At 42.1% G+C, this 21,486-nt stretch overlaps 1 protein-coding gene across 1 annotated transcript in view; it reads right to left on the bottom strand.

The window, feature by feature from the left end:
• Positions 1-17,720, bottom strand: part of LOC311286574 (NACHT, LRR and PYD domains-containing protein 12-like) — a 56,476-nt gene extending 38,756 nt beyond the window's left edge. Inside the window, exons 1-4 of the mRNA XM_084402790.1 lie at positions 17,603-17,720; positions 5,525-5,638; positions 4,425-4,538; positions 4,049-4,144 (exon numbers count right to left, since the gene is read on the bottom strand). Coding sequence (XP_084258916.1) covers positions 4,049-4,144; positions 4,425-4,538; positions 5,525-5,638; positions 17,603-17,655 — 377 coding nt within the window. The 5' untranslated portion in view covers positions 17,656-17,720. The remainder of the gene's footprint in view (positions 1-4,048; positions 4,145-4,424; positions 4,539-5,524; positions 5,639-17,602) is intronic.
• Positions 17,721-21,486: the final 3,766 nt, after the last annotated feature.

The raw sequence follows: 21,486 nt of genomic DNA, 5'->3' as shown, positions 1-21,486 counted from the left end.
GAAATGCATTGAATACAGCAGTGGTTTCCAAACTGGAACAGGAAGACTATTTTAGAAATATAGTCTTTTATCAGGGTTCAAGCGGTTTAAGGCCTTTAAGCACATGCGTAAAAATATGTTTTATTTAGCAAGCCTGTTATCATCTCAATCATAGATGGAAATTACCATTTACAGTCAAAACAGGAAATTTACCATAGGAAATATACTGAAACAGAAATTCAGAAACAGAAACAAATTCATTGGCCGATGGCGGACATGTTTTTTGAGATCCGTCATACGTCAATGTATGCATAGACAATGCAAGAGACACATGGTAACTCGAACAAAGACACTGAATGACAATTTTAAAGCCCTCGCTATCTGCGAACACACTGCAGACTCACTCTCGCTCGTATTCGAGGTAAATCATCAACACTATCATCCCTTACATGTGTTTTGTTGAACTTCATACATTGTCATCTTCTAAAGCGCATGCGTAGGTTATCTTTCTTCCTGAACAAGTGCACACCACAGTCCGTGTTGCTTTCACATTCACATGAATCGTGTCACAGTTCGAGTGCAACCGACTAAACTGCCAGTGTGAAAACGCCCTTAATATTGTCACAATCAGAAGAGGACAGACAAGGTTTATTGAGCATAACAAGTTTATATAGTAGTGCAGAGGGAAGAGCAATGCAGGGATGGAATGCAGATGTGATGTATAATGATCATTGAACTGGAGAAGACTTAGGCCCCGATCACACCTAACGCGTTTTTCAGGTTCGAAAACGCGAGGTGCACAGCACTGCTCCATCACACAGAACGAGCAGTGCGCTGCGTTTTTATGTTGCTAGGCAACCACTGAAACAGCTGTCCTGTCAGTCAAGTAAAAGTCAAATCAGCCTTTTATTAACTTTATTTACTTTCCGTTAACATTGTGGTAGTTACAATTCGTGAAGTCGTTAAGCTCCTGGTAACCTGCGAGAGCACCACAAGTTTATCCTCCATCATCGCACTCCCCAGGCGTTCAAGCCATAGATATCATATAATAAAGGCTAGATGTCTCGTCCGCGCTGCTGGCCAATGGAGGTCGACGTCCACACTCACCTTAATTCACAGATCCCTGTGGTAAGATGGCCGCCGGTGATGCTGGAAGTGACTCCGCCTTAAGACATCTAGCCTTTATATGATATCTATGGTTCAAGCAACTAGCTTTCATCACTAAAACGGAAGGCCCGCCTCTCCATTCATTCGACTGGACAGTGGAAAAAAAGTTGCTTTTTTTTCAACTGCAAAAACGCAAGGCGCAGCAGCAGCAGTTAGGAATGTTAGGCAATGTTAGAGTTTTAGGCAGTGCCGTACGCCTCTGTCAGGGCCTATTTTGTGCATATGCAACGGTTATAAATGAGGCCCCAGGCCACGAGTGAATACAAATGTTGATGCAGATCTATGTATTTATTCACTGATGTGAAGAATCTCGAGACTAACAATATATTGTATTATAATAGACTATAGACATAAGAATGCAACTATCACATTAAACACGAGTTCTATGTTGATACTGAAGATTAGCAAATTTTAAGAATCTATTTCAAATATGCTTCCGTACATAACATCACAGTAAAGAATATTGTATTTAGCTTTTAACATATCACATGAATGATTCGGCTCAGCAAAGTTGCAATTCCTGTTTTCTCCATTATAAGTTAAATGAGTCAGATCACTGAGACTGTCACCTTTTGTTCTGCAAATGGCTTTCGGAGCCCAAATTGCTCTTGGAGCCCCAGCCCCAGATGTTGAATCGTTAGGCTGATTGGATTAGCAATGCAATAGACTGTTATGCTGATTGAATTAGGATTGGCCAGACCCTCAGTCTAGGGTGTGTTACCTAAACCTGTATACTCATTTGCATGCTTTGTTTGGATTTGTCTCCACCTTGTGGATTTACAGTCCCTCCTCCTTGTAAATGTATAAAAAACTATACTGTATAGAACTAAGTTAGACTGTTGGATGGCTGCAGCAACGCAACGCGAAGTCCTCAATAAAAGAATAACTTCTGTTTGAACGCGATCCCAACGTCTCCTGGTCTTGCTTCGATGAAGGAATAAAGTTTCTAACAATACATTACACTCAATTGTAACGACAATGACTAGGACATGCGGTCACATGCTGTTCAAATTAGTAAATGCTGGTCTCCAAACACATCCTCCGTTGTCCCCTTAGACAACAGTCTGTTCATGGTGCCTCTAAGTCTACCATGAACAGTCAAAATTGCATCTTTGTGGCTCCCCAGAGGGACATGAGTCACAAAAAGAACCCTGTTTTGGGAGAATCCCCTCTAAAACCCCCATGCCTTTGAATCACGTGACAAGCCTCAAAGACATTCCAGACATTCCACGCGCACACACACACACACACACACACACACACACACACATGGACTTTCAAACAGAAATCCCTTACACAACAAGCCACTAAATGTTGATATGTATTCCTGTGTTTCTCAAGTGTCGTCACTTGCCATAACGGAAACACTGACAATTTTATTGTGTTTAATCAAACTTTAAATGTGTGTAATTCTGCATATCTCCTGTAACTTTGCATTACCACAACGTTTATATTTTATTTTTGATATCTCTGACGGAGTTGAATTCCAATAGCAGAATGCAGTAATATACATTGTTTACACATTTCATATTTCTGTAACCGAAAGGCTTAAGTCAATCGTCACTGTAACCCGAGCCAGGAGACTGTGCCAGACGAACAAAGGGATCTTCCCGCTAGGAAAAATCTCGACCTCTGATTCGTCCTCCACGAAGAAGGGGGCGGTACATGGGACGCTGATAAAAGTCCAAACTTTCAGTTTCTCTCTCTCTCTTGTCTCATCGCTCGCTCTTCTCTCATCGATCTCTCACCCTTCCTCCTCTCCTCCCCGGCAACGCTTCTCCAGGAACCTCTGGAAAGGCTTTGGCCTTCTCCTCGGACCAACACATGTTCGAGTCGTAGCTGCCGGTCTTTGCAACTAAGCTCATACGTGCCTTTCCCCTCCAAAAGGGAAACGATCTGAACTTTCTCGGTAACGTTAAATTCAAGTGAGCCTTTTAAACGTCACGCGACACCGGAAGACGCAGCAGAAAGAGGACACCATCTGCGCTTCCTACCTCAGCATCACTCGAACAGAGAACAAACTTGAAAGTATATTGAATTCTATGAAAGCTGATTTCCTGGTGTCTATCTCTTAGGTCTGTGAATTAAGTTACCCCTTTTTCCTCTACTCTTCTTTCTTTCTTTCATTTCATTTTATTCTGATCACGTATTTTCTTGTTTGGTTAAATGTTTGTTTGTTTTATTGTTTGTATTTTTACGTACGTTTGTATTTGTAGCTCATATAATCTTTAGTTTTACATTTATTAAAATCCATTTATACTTTTAACTGCCTCTGTGTTTCAAAATCCACCTTATAAGTCAATGAAACTAAAAGATCTGAAGCTACAAGCTCGTTATTATAGAATACATTGAGTAATTCTTAATTCATAAACTCAGAAAGTTTTATGTTCGTGGCCAGAAGATAAACTTTCCTGGAGTTTTGTAAACAGGAATACTTCTTCTTAAACTGTGATAGTCTTACATTTATTCGCTGGACGAATAACGGATGACGAGACCAGTTACAGAACGAGGCATTTCCTATAATTGATAAAGTAAATGCACATGCGATTTATGAATTATGACCATGAGTTATGATTATTAATATTGCTAAAATTCCCTATATTCTTGAGCTAATTTGCATTTACCCAGAGTAGTTATTGTTACACAATGTACAATTGAAACTGATTTCTGGACATCGTAATGTTCTTTTTTTCTGCAATAGATATCTTATATAGCATTGTTATTAGCAACCCCAAACCCCCCCCCACACACACACACTCCTGTCCCACCCACTTTTTGAAACGAAGTTACGCCACCGCTGCTGGTGATTCCCTTATAAACACAAAACGGTATTAATTTAACACCAAGGATTTTCCTGTACACAACAGATGTAATAAGATAAATGGTTCAGTACAGCACTCACCTAAACCGAGGATCAGTGTGTCCACTAAAGTTACGTGGAGGATCGATTGACTGGTCACTCTTCATGGACACACAGCTGGGGTCTGGAGGATCTGGTCTGTGCAGTGAAGTTGAACACAAGTGAATATAAATCGCACTCTTAAATTCATGACTTTTGTAATAAAATGATTCAGGTGACCGAATTAATCCATTAATATTTATTATGCTGTTGGAGACTTTACAGCACGTTTACATCCACATATGTGAGCTGTTAATTAATATCTTTTAAACGTCTAAAATGCATTACATACAGTCACTTTAGTCTTTTTACAGCATTAATAATGAACAATTTTCTTAGTTTCAACACAGAAGATGTACTAAGATAAATGGTTTAGTACCTAAACCCAGGATCAGTGTGTCCACTAAAGTTGCGTGGAGGATCGATTGACTGGTCACTCTTCATGGACACACAGCTGGGGTCTGATGACTTCGATCTTTGCATCTGGTCTAATCTGAAACAGGACATGAAGGGAATTTAGAATATTTATGCTAAATTAATTACCACAAGTCATACGAAATGGAGCCTTTTTGAATGAAAATAATATTTTACGTTAATCCATTCGGTCCAAATGCAATGAACAGCCACATTCTCTTTGCAAGCACAGACTATATTTAGTTGTATCACTTTCTTATTATATAATTAGTACAAACAAACAATATAGTTCTTATTCACAGTAATTAAAGATTACTAAATGATAAGATTGAAAAATTATTGCACAACCACCAAATAGGTGGCGATATGCAAGTATGTAAATCGCCAGTAAACAAAGAAGAAAGAAGTAGTATGGCGTCTTTTTCTTAGCGTCCATTTCCATGGTGACTTTTATATTGTGCTCATAAATCTATAAGAGAAAACCAACTCTTTGAAACTTCTATGTATGATGTCAGGAGATAAATATTCGGTTACAAAAATCGAAATATTGTTTTTAAAAGGAAGATCGTCACAACATCACTAAACAGTCTTTTTTAGCACAAAGTATTGGCGTTCTGAATGCAATTCATTAGTCTACTTTAAACCATTAAAATGTATTTAGCATTGTATTAAGATGTAAAATAATGTAATTAGCAAAACACACTGGCCCTGGAGTGGAATACGGGGCCAGGTAGAAAAATAAGCGATTACTTAAACTGTTGCATCACTGTATCTGTAAGATTCACCAGTGTGGAAATGTGTCTGTGGACAGGTCATGCTGATCATAATGATGTAAACATGAGTTCTATGTCGATACATTAAACTCAATGTACTATTGAAACTGATTTCTGGACATTGTGATGTTCTTTTTTTCTTACGTTCTTATGTTAATTATGATCACTTAATTAATAATGTCTGGAATGCATTACATACAGCTACTTTAGTCCCTTCACAGCATTAATTATGAACAATTTTCTTAGTTTCAACACAGATGTAATAAGGTAAATGGTTAAGAACAGCACTCACCTAAACCCAGGATCAGTGTGTCCACTAAAGTTACATGGAGGATCCATTGTCCGGTCACTCTTCATGGACACACAGCTGGGGTCTGATGACTTTGATCTTTGCATCTTAAATGAACTGAAACAGAACATGAAGGGAATTTTTTTACATTTATGCTAAATTAATTACCACAAGTCATTCTCAGGTAATCACGAAATGGAGCCATTTAGCATGAAAATCACGCTTTACCAACTTTTAATTCTTCAAGGTAAGGTAGGCAATTTATTTCATAAACACTTTTTTGTTATTCTGGTTGAAACTCTCTTCACATCCTGATAGCAATCAATAATAGAAGTGGTCTAAATATTAAAAATGTACACATATCGTCCGTGGACGTCTCAGAGTAATTGTCCTCTAAACCATCAGGAATCAGCGGTGAGAAGTAGTAAGGTACACACGTGACGATGTTTATTTTAGTACACTTCAACAAAACACACTACAAAAGAATCGTGTAAAACACATTAAATTATGAGATTATTACTTGTGACATTAGAACAAAATATATGGATAGGAGAACATGTAGCTATACAACTATATTAACGATCTCTTAAATATTTTATAATTTCACTAAATATTTTCAATTAGTTTCGAAAACATTGTAATTAAAAATGGACCTTTATTTTCATTAAAAGGGCTTATATCTGCTATTTATAGACTAATTTTGTAAATGAATGCAACTAATTTAGACACGCACAAACCGGGTGCCAGTGTGGTGAGACGTACAAGCTCGTCCAGATTCGCCTCGAAGTCGTGAGTCTTCGGAACCGGAGTTGTGCGGAAAGTTAAAAAATGCCGTGCACTGACGTCATTTTTGCAGCGCACCTTCGCGTTCGCACGAACTCTGCGAGGATAAACCAAACAAACAGCAGCTGTAATTGGCCAAAATGATTCGTTCGACTTTTCTGGAACTCTCTATCGTGATCCCTGGGGATGACCTCTGACCTACTTTCTGCATTATCTGAATTTCTGCATTTTGAATTTTAGAATAATGGATTTGATTTGATTTTGATTCTTCTTCATCTTGAAATCTTGATGCTGTATTCTTAAGAGTCTAAGAATTCAGAACAAAAAAAATCCACTGATTGAAAATGCATGTCTATAAAATGATGCCATAAAAACATATCAATTGTTTTGAATTTCAAATGTTCAATATTCCATATAACTATAGATATAAATATATAAAATGCCACATAATATTCATTTGTGTTACATAACACTTCAATTCAATTCATTTACACAATGCAAATAGTTCTCTTACGAGAGTACTCTCGTGTTGCATAAGCTAGCTTACGCTACGGGAAAACCCCTTTTCTCGAGAACACTGAAGCCAAAAATTATCCTTAATTTTGCATTAATTTAAAGTGCATTGCTGCACAGCAGAGCTAGGCGAACAGCTCGCGCGCCTATTGGCTCGCTCTGCAGCAACTGCTGCAGCCTATCGAAGGACTGCTTGTGACATAAGCACCAATGAGGGCGCGGGCGCCCGTGCACGTCACATCACGCCATCGTGACGTGGCTGAAGCCTATAAGGCTGGGTCCAGACTGTTCTTTGATTTTTCACCTCTTCAGCGAAATGGTCACTTCACATCAATGTTCTCCGGAAAAAGCCTGCCCCGTCGAAAAAGCCTTTCAGCGGGACGAGCCATCTGCTCTGCAGACAGAAGCCGGCTATCTTCTCGCCGCTTCAACCGCCGTTCCTGCTGCGCTATCCGGCGCCTATATCCTTCCTATTATTGCATTGTATTGTATGTGTGTGTGCTCTCCCGCCACACACGCTTCCTGAAAGAGCGAGGCGTTGTTGCAAATGCCTCTTTCCACCAAATGCGGCTCCTGCCGCGTCCCTCTCAGCGACGGGGACCGCCACATCCTGTGCGTTTCCTGCCTGGGACTGAACCACGTGGACCACGCGCTTTCCAAGGGCGGCTGCCCGGAATCATTACAATTAAATATTCTCTAACAGAATATTTTGTTCAGGTGACATCTGTTTATTTGTTAGTCTAGCCACGGTGTTAAATAAAAACCTAGGATTGTTTTGGTTGTTTTCTATTAGTTTGCGGAGATGCTCAGCCCTGGCCGCTTTTAGGGCCTTTTTATAACGTGACATACTGTCTTTCCACGCGATTCTAAAGACCTCTAAATTAGTTTGTTTCCATTTACGTTCTAAATTACGGGTTTCTCTCTTTAAAACACGCGTAGTATTGTTGTACCATGTTGCTTTACTTTTCTCTCTGACCTTTTTTAATCTAATGGGTGCGACAATATCCAAATTTCTCTTCGACGCTCTCTCACATTGACGGCGCGAAAGACAAAGGCTACTAGGGGTGGGAATCTCTAGGCACCTCACGATTCGATTCCGATTCAGAGGGTAACGATTATCGATTATAAACGATTATTTTTATTTTTTTACTTACTTGGTACTTTTAAAGCAAAGTATTTATGATGACCCATAACGAACTTACTTCCAATACTTCCTATATTAATTTTATTAATAAAACAAATGGAAGTGATTTGGAAAGTCAACTGTAAGGTTACATTTGCCAGCATATGTCCCAACATGAACCAACAGGAAAATAAATGTGTACCTGTACTAGCAGCGTACTTGTAGTAAATGATTACAAACTTCAGCATATTCTGAATCTCTAGCATTTAATTATAGACTTCTAACCAACATCCTCTTGTTATTTCCAATGAGCAATATAATCCTTCAGACAAAAAACATTTTGCTGTAGCAAAATCACAAACAGTTTTCGTTAAAAAATATAGAATTATGTAGGCCTACCAGCAGCTCTCATACAAATATAATGCTGGACTTCCGTATAATTAGTAACATACAACAAAGCCACTCTTATACACAACTAAATAATAAAGAGTTATGACTTGAAATGTTTGCTGTATACTACAATCAAAAACAGCTTAAACAAAAAAAGTGAATGAACATCTGCAGAGAGCACAGTCAAAATGTAACTTTTTGTGACTGAAATTGCACATATTGCATAACGTACGTATAACAGATCGGTTTACACAGTATACTGATGTGAAAACTAAACAATACAGAAAGCAGCTCTCATACAAAAATACTAAATAGGTAACAATGAAATTGCCAATTTTACATACGTTAGCTTTTACCGAAGAAGGTGCCGTTCGAATTTGGCGCTAAGCCTTCATGCGTCTGTTATGTATGTGCGCGACTCTGTTATGTGCGCGTCTCTGTTATGTGCACGCAACAGACTGTCCGCGCACTGCACGTCCGCTTATAGTTCCGCCTTTTGCGTTCCGTCAATATTACGTTATTAGAAAAAAATATATATTTTTTTTTTTTTTGAAAATCGATTTTTTGACATTTGTGAATCGATTCAGAATCGTCCACGTCCGCATCGCGATGCATCGAAGAATCGATTTTTTCCCCCACCCCTAAAGGCTACCTCAGCATTCCTCGGGTCGAGGAATCAGTAGCCACACATCTCTGCCCGCCTTCCTCCGGCTGGCAGTCCAAGCCTTCGCTGCCCTTGAAAGCCTGCAGGACAACTTCGGTTTTGATCGGTCGCGCCTACGCCGCCGCCGGTCAGGCCGCTTCAGCGCTTCACTCAATGGCTGTGCTCCAGGTGTTTCAGGCCAACCTTCTCCGCACTATGGACGAGGCGGGCCCGAACCCGGAGAACTTCACCGATCTCAGGAGCGCGACGGACTTAGCGCTGCGAGCCACTAAGTCCGCTGCTCAGGCCATCGGGAGGAACATGGCGGCTCTCACTGTCACCGAGAGACACTTGTGGTTAACTTTGTCCGACATGAAGGAGTCCGACAGAGCCACTTTCCTCGACGCGCCGGTGTCGCCATCAGGCCTCTTCGGCCCGGCAGTCAAGGGCTTTACAGAACGGTATTCGGAAGTGCAGAAAACATCGCAAGCTATGCGGCACTTCTTACCGGAGCACTCTAGTTCCGCGACGGGTCGCTCAAAACAGCCGCCCAACCGAAAATCAGCGCCACCGCCTCCTCCGCCGCCAGCTTCACAGCGCCGTCAGCCCAGGGACTCTCAGCAGCGCTCGCGCTCGTCGAGCCGCCACAGGCCGCCTCCCCCCCGGGGACCCAGGCCCAAGATAGTGCTGAAACCTGAGCCCGCAAAGTCTTCCTGACCACGCTAGGAAGACAGAGATGGTCGAGTCTCGCTGCGGCAGGACCGCCATCAAAATCAGCGCGCTTCGCTCTCTCAGTTCCCTCAGCAGAGGCGACTGGAGATGTGTATTTCACAGCCAACGAGCCTGTTGCACAGCACGCTCGCCTGTACCCAAAGGCCGTTTTCACGGCCGCCCAAATAAATCTCAAAAAGAGCAATGTTTCTTTTTATCCGGCTCACGTCGATGGTGTTATAAGTGTAGGTCACGTGTCCATGCCCCAGTGTTCACCCCTACACATAAGCACGGCCAGTTCAATGTTGCACACGCATTCACGGCCCACATCAATAAAACCGGCTCACGCCACATGTGTTTCAAATGTAGTAAAGGTGCCCGCTTTTCAGTGCTCACCACTACACACAAACACGGGTCGCTCTGTGACACACACTCACTCAGAGCCCCCGTTATCAAACACAAAATGCGTTCTGTGTACAGAGAACCCATCAATAAACAGTCACTGTGTCATGTCTGTGCAGAGCGCGCGCTCACTAGCAAGCGCTGTATGCTATGTGCCACACACACACAGCGACCGAAGCCCGTATACCATTCTCCCTCTGGCTTTACGTATAAAAGCATGGGAAATGATCCCGGGCGTGTCAGATTGGGTACTGAACACTATAGAAAGGGGTTATTCACTTTGGTTCACTCGCAGACCTCCACGCTTTCGAGCCAAGGTCGAAACTACGGTGAAACACGAAGTAGCAGAGATTGCGAAGCTGCTGAGAAAAAGGGCTATAGAAACCGTTCCTCTGACACAGAGCGAGTCAGGTTTCTACAGCAGATACTTCCTCGTCCCAAAGAAGGACGGTTAAACAAAGCCCTAATGCAGAGATCGTTCAGAATGCTCACGACCAGACAAATTCTCGCGTAAATTCGCCCGAGAGACTGGTTTATCTCAGTGGATCTGAAGGATGCCTATTTTCAGATCCAAATAGCGCCCCTTCACAGGTCTTTATTGCGATTCGCCTTCGAGGGGCAGAGCTATCAGTACACCGTCCTACCGTTCGGTCTGTCGTTGGCACCCCGTACATTCACGAAGTGTATGGATGCAGCGCTCGCTCCCCTGAGACATCAGGGGATGCTAATACTGAACTATTTGGACGACTGGCTAATTCTAGCACAGTCAGAGGCAGAACTGATAGCTCACAGAGCTTTATTACTCGACCATTTACAGGGTTTGGGTCTCCAAATCAACTGGTCCAAGAGCTCGCTAACTCCCAGCCAGAAAATCTCCTTTCTAGGGACAGATCTAGACTCCGTGTCTATGACAGCGCGGCTGACATCACAGCGCGCGCAGCAGATTCAGCGCTCAGTAGCGCTTTTCAAGGTCGGCAGCATTCTTCCTTTCAAGTGTTTTCAGAGGATGCTGGGTCTTATGGCCTCGGCAGTGCTTCGACTAGGCTTGCTTTTCATGCGCCCGCTCCAGCACTGGCTGAAAACGCGGGTCCCGCTTCGTGCATGGACCTCCGGCCGCGTCCGCCTCAGGGTGACTCAGAACTGTGTTACTGCACTGAATCCCTGGAAGGTGACAGACTGGTATCAGTCAGGCGTGGATCTGGGAATATTCTCGAAACGGAAAGTAATCTCGACAGACGCCTCCAACTCAGGTTGGGGCGCCCTCTACGAGGGAAGGCCAGTTTTCGGCCTGTGGACAGCCCAGGAAGGGCTCCTACACATAAACTGTCTGGAGATGAAAGCGGTCGAGAACGCCTTGGGACACTTTCTCCCCTTCCTAAAGGGCCACAATGTCCGGAACACAGATCCACAACGCTGTAGCGTTACGGAGATTCTCCCCTTTCTACAAGAGCTTCTGGACGAGGGCAGGTCCCCCTCCACGCTCAAAGTATACGTGGCGGCCATAGCAGCGTTTACAAAACCCATGCACGACCAGTCACTGGGAAGGAATGATCTCATTATTCGCTTCCTGAGAGGAGCTAGGAGGTTAAACCCTCCTCGACCCCCTCTGGTTCCGATCTGGGACCTCTCCGTGGTCCTGGACGCCATGAAGGGCGAACCCTTTGAACCACTTCAGTCCGTGGATCTGCGGTATCTTTCATTTAAGACTGCTTTCCTCGTGGCTCTCGCCTCAGTCAAGCGAGTGGGTGACCTTCATGCGCTCTCTGTGAGCGCTACGTGCATTGAGTTTGGGCCAAATGACTCCAAAGTCATTCTCAAACCAAGATACGGTTATGTCCCCAAAGTGCTTTCCACTCCGTTCAGATCACAAGTCATTTCACTGTCAGCTCTCCCAGGAGCCGATGGTGAGGAAGATGTGAATTTTCTCTGCCCTGTCAGGGCATTGAGAATATATGTTGAACGATCGGCTGCTTTCAGGCAGCCAGAGCAGCTCTTCGTTTCTTTTGGTGGCCGCACTAGAGGTCTAGCCACGTCGAAACAGAGCCTATCCAGGTGGATAGTGGACTCTATCGCTCTAGCTTATAGGTCTAAGGGCCTCCGATGCCCTCTAGGCATCAGAGCACATTCCACCAGAGGCATGGCCTCTTCGTAGGCATGGTCCAGCGGAGTTTCACTCCAGGATATTTGTATGGCGGCAGGCTGGGCCTCTCCGTTTACATTTATGAGGTTTTATAACCTGGAAGTCCCCGCCTTACAGGCTAAACTATTATCAGTCTAACATAACATGTGCTGCTCTGCTCGATTCAGATCGGAGCAGACTGTATATTATGTGCGTGCTGCCGGCACGGAAACTAGATCGACAGATCAGGCTGATTCTTCCCCTGACTGTAATTCTACACTCACATCTGTCCTTCGGGTTCAGATATATTCTGACTGATAAATAATTATTATCATTTCATGAGATTCAGCCCATGGATTATCTATCCCGGCTGTTGTACTGAACTAAGCACCCATTCCCCCCACCCAGGAATGGTTAATTATATTCTCAGGCCCACCCCTACCGGTCGGCCCGGATATTACCACTATTATCTGTATCCCCGGCCACATGCCCTTGGGTATATATGAGTGGATTTTCTAGCACGCACAGCGTTTTACATTGGGTTCCTGTAGCGTAAGCTAGCTAGCTACAAGAGTACTCTCGTAAGAGAACGCTCTCGGTTACTAACGTAACCTCGGTTCTCTCTAGATGAGGGAACGAGTGTTGCGTAACCCTGCCGTGCTTGTGCTACATGTTGGTTCGCTTCAGTGTGAAAAACCAAAGAACAGCCTATCTGGACCCAGCCTTATAGGCTTCAGCCACGTCACGATGGCGTGATGTGACGTGCACGGGCGCCCGCGCCCTCATTGGTGCTTACGTCACGAGCAGTCCTTCAATAGGCTGCAGCAGTTGCTGCAGAGCGAGCCAATAGGCGTGCAAGCTGTTCACCTAGCTCTGCTGTGCAGCAATGCGCTTTAAATTAATGCAAAATTAAGGATAATTTTTGGCTTCAGTATTCTCGAGAAAAGGGGTTTTCCCGTAGCGTAAGCTAGCTTACGCAACACTCGTTCCCTCATCTAGAGAGAACCGAGGTTACGTTAGTAACCGAGAGCGTTTTGTCATATTATAACCTCCATACAGCCACCTTTTTATGGGGTTATTATTGTTGCAATATTCCAAATAAATAGATTAATATTCACAAATAAATGTAAAGAGATTCACAAAAATGTATTGAATTGAAAAATTTGTATTGTATTGAAAAAATTATAAAATTCACAAATAAATAAAATGAGATTTGCAAATAAATAAAATATTTACAAATGTTTTATTATTTTACAAACACAACTCTGCCCGACATTTATTTGTGAACCGCTTTCTGTGCATTTGTAAATCGCTGCACACATTTGTGAATTGGTTCCTGTGCATTTGTGAATCCCCTCACGCATTTGTGGATTTTGAAACACTCCTAGCGTCGACGTGCAGACAAATCCACAAATACGTAGACTCCACCCACCGTGTACTCAAGCCAATCAGATAACGGCCACATCGAGCTGGTCAATTTGACCCTTCGCAGGGAGCTTGATTGACAGGCGATCTAACCAATCATAATCCGCCATCCGCCATTTTGTCCGACAAAGCAGTCAGGAGAGATAGCAGATTAACATGGGAGGATTTGAACTTGAAAAACGGCGTGTACTGACGCCTTTCCGCGGTTTAAAACAACATTCCTTCTTATGTTCATTCGTGTATATTTGATGCTATAAATGAACTAGAAGGAAGAGATGATCGGTTCACGAGCAGCTTTAACTGATGCTCTACAGCACAGGTGTCAAACTCAGTTCCTGGAGGGCCACAGCCCTACAGAGTTTTGTTCCAACCCTGCTTCAACACACACACACCTGCAGTTTTCAAATATGCCTGAAGGACTTGATTAGCTGATCAGGTGTGTTTAATTAGGGTTGAAGCTAAACTCTGCAGGGCTGTGGCCCTCCAGGAACTGAGTTTGACACCCCTGCTCTACAGCGATCTGTCAGACACATTTAAGAGCCACAAAACGGTATGTATCGTTTAAATTTCTTTAAAAAAATGACCAAATTTGAAAGGTGAGACTTTGTTTAATATGTTTACTATCAAAAGTAACCGAAAAGTAACCTGGTCTGTCCTGCCTGTCAGTGTGTTGTCAGTCTCCTCTCTGCTCTGTGATGTATTTTTCACTGCGTGAGATCATGGTGTGGCGCATAGACTGTAAAAAAAGATGGACGACGCCCCTTCGCTCTCTTCCATTTATGAGAACTGAAGCCGCCAGTGTCCCGATATGGCGCTGACATATTGGAACTTGAGTCTGCGCAGTAGCGATTTCGGGACCAGACCTGCGCAGTAGTGAGCAGGAAGTAAAGCCGCGAAATCAACGCTCCGCCCTCACTCTCGCAGAATGCACTCAGGGAGAGTGGATTCTGCACACTTTTTTAAAAATTGATTGCAGTACGACAAGAGGCTTGTTAAAATAAAGTAAATATAATCTCCTCAGTCCTTCGAAGATCCCGAAAAAAATGTCCGTTGGTGCTTCAGTGACTACTACGCTCAGAGAACCTGTCAATCACAGCTGTCAATCATGACGTTACACCACCGCATCACGTAACTAACTAAAAACCAACTTATTTTTGAAACAGACACTTGAACTTACATCAGCGTGTCAAAAACGACAGCAAATGAAAGAAACCACCTTTGGAAAAAAGATATTTGAAGTGTAATTTAATTGTTTAGTTGGTCTCACGTCCCATTGAGTAACACGGGGAGGTGGGGCTTATGACCTATACTAGGACCAGTCACCGGGGGGTGATTGAGACGTTTTGGCTTCACTTTTCAGGGCTTGTGTGGCACGCTTGGTGTGGCGTGAGAACGGCATAGCTTGTCGGGCATAGCGACAGTAACTAAGGGGGGCGGGTCTTTGCGAAGGGACAAATTGTAGCACGTTCTCGCTTCAACCAATCATGTTTGGCTTTACACTCGGGGCGGGAGCTGATTCTTGCATCGGCATCCTTGAAAGGAGCAGTAGTAGCGCTGAACTGTTCGTGTGGTAAAAACACTCTGTTTTCAAAAGATTGTTGGAGTTTAAGGCCTCTTTATATTTCCATCAGGATACATTCAGGGAATTATGATAATCAGAGATCCCGAGAATCATGAACAGCCTCTACACCGGCAAGAGGCGCGACACAGCGCGTCAAAAGCAAATATGCACTATCTATTCACTGCTGCCGTAGCAGTTTCAAATAATGTAAAACTAGCACGTTTGAAATGTTAACACATATTCCCTATGTGACGTCTGCTTAGCTGCAGACATGCCTGCATAATCGTACTCTTAATGGCTCTGATCGTAGCCTACTTATTGACTAGTGCTGGTTACTTGAAAAATCATATTTCGTGATAGTGTCCTGGACGCGGGGCATTCATTGATAGTAAACGGATGCCCGCACTTCTTCTGATGTAGCGGCTACTTCACGCAATTAGGACAAATGTTTTGCACATTCGGTTTGCCCAGTGTAGATAGCCTCGCACGGGGTAGACACGATGCAAGAAATTACAGAACATACGATTTTGCCTTTTAAAGCACAGTCGCGGTGACAAATAGCTATAGGACATAAATAAATGTCATGTAGAATACCATATATGAGCCCAAATGACCACCCAATAACAGTACGAGCCTCAGCATCAGCGTGTAGTAGGCTACTGGGGTCGATGCTGCAAATAAAAATCTTGCAATGCAAATTAAAAACTTGTGTAGCTATTTATGGGTTTAACCCAGTTATTCATTAGTCAGCTACTTGATGCTTTTCTGTTCTATCTTGAATAACGTGACGCGTCCATAACGCGTTGTTCCCATGACAGAGATGCAAAGTGCTGTTTCTCTGGCTTTTTTCAAGGCTCATAAAAATTGTGGCTTGGCTTGACAAGCAGTTTAATGGTGTAATTCTAACAAAATCCAAATTTTAAACATATTTTATGGGCCTTTACGCATACACTTCCTATTTGAGCAAATCAGCAAGATCGCCCAGTGTAAAGCCAAACGTGATTGGTTGAAGCGAGAACGTGCTACGATTGGCCAGCTCGATGTGGCCGTTATCTGATTGGCTTGAGTACACGGTGGGTGGAGTCCACGTATTTGTGGATTTGTCTGCACGTCGAAGCTAGAAGTGTTTCAAAATCCACAAATGCGTGAGGGGATTTACAAATGCACAGGAACCGATTCACAAATGCGTGAGGGGATTTACAAATGCACTAGCCTGACTTCGTCAGACTTCGTACTTCCGCTCTATTTCATTTCGCTCCTGTACTCAGTCTGAGATAGCGACTTATCTTTTTATATTTTCCTCCGGCCTGAAAACAGCCGGGCCAATCAACGAACAGAGGGCGGGCTGAGAACCGTGACGTAGACGCTGATTGTACCGTGGATGCATAGATTTACTTCACATAATCTGCAAAAGTCGTTCACAGCCATATTCACTCCGGTATTTCGCTCGATGGTTTTGTTTTCGCATCATACATGTGTTTACAGTGGAAGTTAGATGCGGCTGAGCATGCGCATAACACACGCCATAACCAAACGTTATGTGATTGGCTTACGGGTAACCAATGATTTTAAGCTTCAGACTAGCACCCCCAGGCAGTAAAGAAAACACTTTTCTATTATGCCCTTCCAGACTATCTCTACGAAGCAAAGCGAAGTAGCAGAGTCTGGTATTACCAGGCTACAAATGCACAGGAACCGATTCACAAATAAATGCCAGGCAGAGTTGTTTGTAAAATTATAAAACATTTGTAAATATTTTATTTATTTGCAAATCTCATTTTATTTATTTGTGCATTTTATAATTTTTTGTGAAACTCTTTACATTTATTTGTGGATCTTAATCTATTTATTTGTGAATTCGATACATTTTTGTGAATCTCTTTACATTTATTTGTGAATATGAATCTATTTATTTGGAATATTGCAACAATAATAACCCCATACCTTTTACGTTCCTCCTGAACCAAAACCATAGAACCAAAACAAGCTTATGCTGCGTTCACGTCATAACCGTAATTTTGAGATCATGTGACCCGTGATGTAATACCCGGAGCTGTTCATGTCCTCAGACTCTAAATACAAGTTACAAAATACAAGTTTATATTGTGCTGATAAATCTATGAGAGAAAACCAACTCTTTGAAACTCCTGTAGCCTATATGATGTCAGGAGCTAAATATTCGAATACAAAAATGTAATCATTGACATTGTTTTTACAAGGAAGATTGTCACAGATTGCCTTCTGAATGCAAATGAATTAGTCTGCTTTAAACCGTAAACATGTATTTAGCATTATATTAAGATGTATGTAAAATAATGTAGGCCTGATTAGCAAAACAAAATGGCCCTGGAGTGGGACGCGGCGCCAGGTAGAAAATAAGCGATCGACGATTACTGTTGCAAAACACTCACCTGTGTGGAAATGTATCTGTGGACAGGTCATGCTGATCATCTTGATGTTCCATCAAGAAAATCTAAATGAGGAAACTCAAACACTTTGACATTAGTGTCGAGATGCTTCCGTCTTCATGACAGCACAGGATTTTACTTTCACTTTGATGAACAACACCTGGGCAGAAAAGGGACGGAGCCTGATGGGGTGGGGGGAAGAGCAGTTTTCTGGTTTCTTATGAGGAGCGGTTTAAAGAGCATGCATCTTTTCATCTAGGCTACATCAAATAGAGCTGATGAAGAGAGATTCCCCTAATAACAAAAGACGACGAATATGGAAACAACAAACCTGCGTTTGTACTGCTGGAGTAACTAAGATTCCTCAACTTCGTGCTGTCCTCTGCAGGCCAGATCAAGAATCACAAGCAGGAGTAGTGAACATGCGTTACTTTGGACATCCTGCAAATAAATAGGCTAATACATACAAATTAAAGCAATAAGCCCCTTGAAGCCTAGTTTTACAGTGAATTTAGAACTGCTAAGGGGGTTATTACTTTTATTAAATGGTTACTCCATAAAAATATTCATTTTAATATTTATTTTATTCAAAAAATAAACACCAGCAACAAAAACAATAACGTTATAACCTATGGTTATAACACATGTATTCCTCCGCCAAGCAATGTAGTTCCAAAGAGGTTGCCAAGCAACACATGCAGCAACACAGAATCACAAACGGCAGTTGTAGGCAGTGGGCCAAGTCCGTCTATCTCGTTTAGTTTTTGATTTGACAGTTACCCAGCAGCTGCTGTGTGGCTAATTTTTTTTATTTGTCTGTATGAATAATTCACAAAAAGAATACCGATTGTTTCCAACGCCAATTGTTGCACATTAAAGTATAAAAATAGATTTAATTTCGCTAGCTGATCACAAACGTTGGCCGGAGTGAGATCCAATCAACGCTTGTGTTGTTACCTTGTTGAATTGATTAGGCCAATCACGTTATTCGTTGAACTGGCGTCGCGTCAGTCTGAAGCCAAATCCATGAGTCTACAACCAGAGCCCGTCTACGGAGAGCCTGTCCACTCCCTATTAAGCCCTATTGTACCGAATTTTGGTTGTAGTACCACCAGAGTTCCACTGGGGGCGCTCGCCATGAGTGCAGAATGAATGGGAGTCAATGGGGCTAGACGGCTAAATTTGTCTCTTTCACCCGATTGCCGTTGAGAAATCTCAGATGTGATTGTAGATTTTGCAAGTTCAACATGGGTTTTAGGTCGAAAGTTGAATGAACGAGTACTTATGTCCTTTTGATTTCTTACAGGTTGAGTTGTTGTTGCCCATAACACGCTAGCATTCTGCTAATGACGTCAGCATTCTGACGTCATTGACATTTTGAAAGACTTTTTTAAAGCAAATAAGTGACTCTAAAAAATCTAACACCCAGCAATGTGTAATTTCTTTGCATCTCCTTTCGAATACAACATTCAAATTACTAGATAAAAAATTATATCCTGAGAAAAGTGGATTTTGAGGGGTATACCGCCATTGACCTCATTCTGCACTCGTCCTGTGAGCGCCCTCATATGGAATCGGAGTGGAACTGCAACCAGTTCAGAAGCCGGAAGTGTAGTGAGAGTGAAACTTCTCGCCATATTAGACATTCTCTGCTACAACCCAACCTAGAGAGACCGGTGTGTCTCGGCAAGACAACGTCAAGGTAAGATTTGTTTTACAATGATTATACACCCCTATATCTTAATGCTTTTCATATAAGTTGTATTTAAGACTGCAAGCTATAGTTCGCCGTAAATATATGCGTTGTCGTCGTTGATGAGAACAGTAACGTTAGCCACGAAAGAATGTTGGTAACTTAGTGGAGCAGTAAATCTAGGTCTAACGGTAACGTTATGTTGCTTAGGCTAATCCAAAATAATCATTCGGTACATAAGTTACACAATGAACTAAGCAAAGAGTATTCAAATACGGGATAATTACGGGAAAATATTTAAATGGGAAGACAGCAAGAAATAAGTCTAACTAAGGGAGAATCACGGGGTAAACGGGAGGGTATGTCCAGGTTGGTTACAGCAAGCTACACATAAGCTAGACTAATTATCAGCTAAAAAGAGTGCAAACCAAAACAAAGAAATGATTTCAAATCAACTTTATAGCGGTAGTCATGGAGTTATTTAAGCCAATTATGGTTGATTGTCACAGTTTATACAATGACACAATTCTGTGCATGGTAGATGCTTTTTGCAAGTGCAGTTCCCTCCCACACATTTAAGTGTTTTGCATTGGCAGTGCACCAGCTCTAACACACTCTGTGGTGCTGGGGGCAGTGTCATCCAGTGCACTACCAGGTATTCTCCCTTCATCCTCCATCCATGCTGTACCGGCGGGGTACTTTTTTAACAAAATTATTTGTGGTCCGAACTGCAGTAGTCTTGTCAAGCTCATTTAAGATGGTTAGCATCTTAATACAAATGTCAAGATGAAAAATGTGATTTAAAATTATCTAGTAATGTGCGCTTTCTGTGTTTATTTATCTGAATATAATTCAGTTGTTTATCTAACACACAGACACGGACAGGACAACATCATATCTCTCCTACAAATGACTACAAGAGGTGATCGTTGACAATCATCACATCAACAGCACCATGATGGAGCAGGTCAAGATCACGGAGTTGCTTAGTATCCACATCACAGATGACCCATCTTGATCTATCGACACCACCAACAGAACCTGGCCAAGAAAGTCCAAAAACCTCTGCACTTCCTCCCACAGTTGAGGAAGGCTCATCTCCCAAAAATCCATCCTCTTAGTCTTAACTTTCTATAGGGGAATCATAGAGAGCCTCTTCCTCTTCCTCCACTTACACAATATACTATATTAATTGGGGATGAGTCACGATTTTCGAATATTCGATTAGCTGATTTTATTATAGAATAGGATGTGCGGGATGATTGTCTTTAAAAAATCCCCATGTTTTAGTTGTGGTTATAAGTTGCAATCCTAAATTCACAAAATTTGTATACATTTAATAAATATATTCTTAATATTTGTTGTTTTTGTTTCTATGTTTGAGCTTATATATCTCAATATTAATAACAGTCTGGTTAATTTTGAGTCTTGAAATGTAAACTCTCAAGGGTTGGCTTTCTAAATATATGTTGGTTATGTGTCTATTCAGAATGACTTCTGAGCAGCAACCTTTTTATTTTGGGTATGTCATGTATGCATCACTTGCCAAAATTGGGGCTGACTTGTAAGGGGTTAAACGTATATTTGGAACGTATGTTTAAGTTTTTTAACTTATAAGCGTCACACCGCTCCGCTTTACTCACATGCTATGGGGCTTCATTTATAAAACGGTGTGGTTTGCAGGTTCACCCATAAGTGTGTACATTGAACAAACTTTGCCCAACTTGTCTGGGAAAAGGGGGTTACAGGGCTTTTTACATTTGAGGCTAAATGGATAAAACACCTCATTTTTACCTCAGTATTACTGAACTACATTACTAAAATTAAATTTTTAATGATTAAAGCAAAATTTAAATTTCAAGAACGCAGCTTCCTGGTCACTGACTAGATTACTTTGCCAGATTTGTAGAATCTGTTCATTATTTACATTGGTTGTCAAGGAAACGGGAGGTTTTCTAACGTTATGATTAGTACTCCTGCTTATTTGCCGGTTTAAAAAAGTAAGAGTTTGTAAGGACATTTTGCGTCAAATGTGCATACAACAAAGTTGGAAACAATGTCTGTAGTACTTATACGATTTTATTACATGACCTCAGCAAAAAAAAACGTACACAGCTGTGAGGTAAGTATTAAAATCGTAATTTCGAGGTCAGGTGTGGTATAGTATTCGGTAACCCTATAGTATTCGGTAACC

Source organism: Rutilus rutilus, assembly GCF_951802725.1.
Source record: "Rutilus rutilus genome assembly, chromosome: 2".
In the NCBI taxonomy this organism is placed as follows: domain Eukaryota; kingdom Metazoa; phylum Chordata; class Actinopteri; order Cypriniformes; family Leuciscidae; genus Rutilus; species Rutilus rutilus.
The sequence above is the reverse complement of the archived record's forward strand: the minus strand, read 5'-3'. Positions and strand labels throughout refer to the sequence as shown.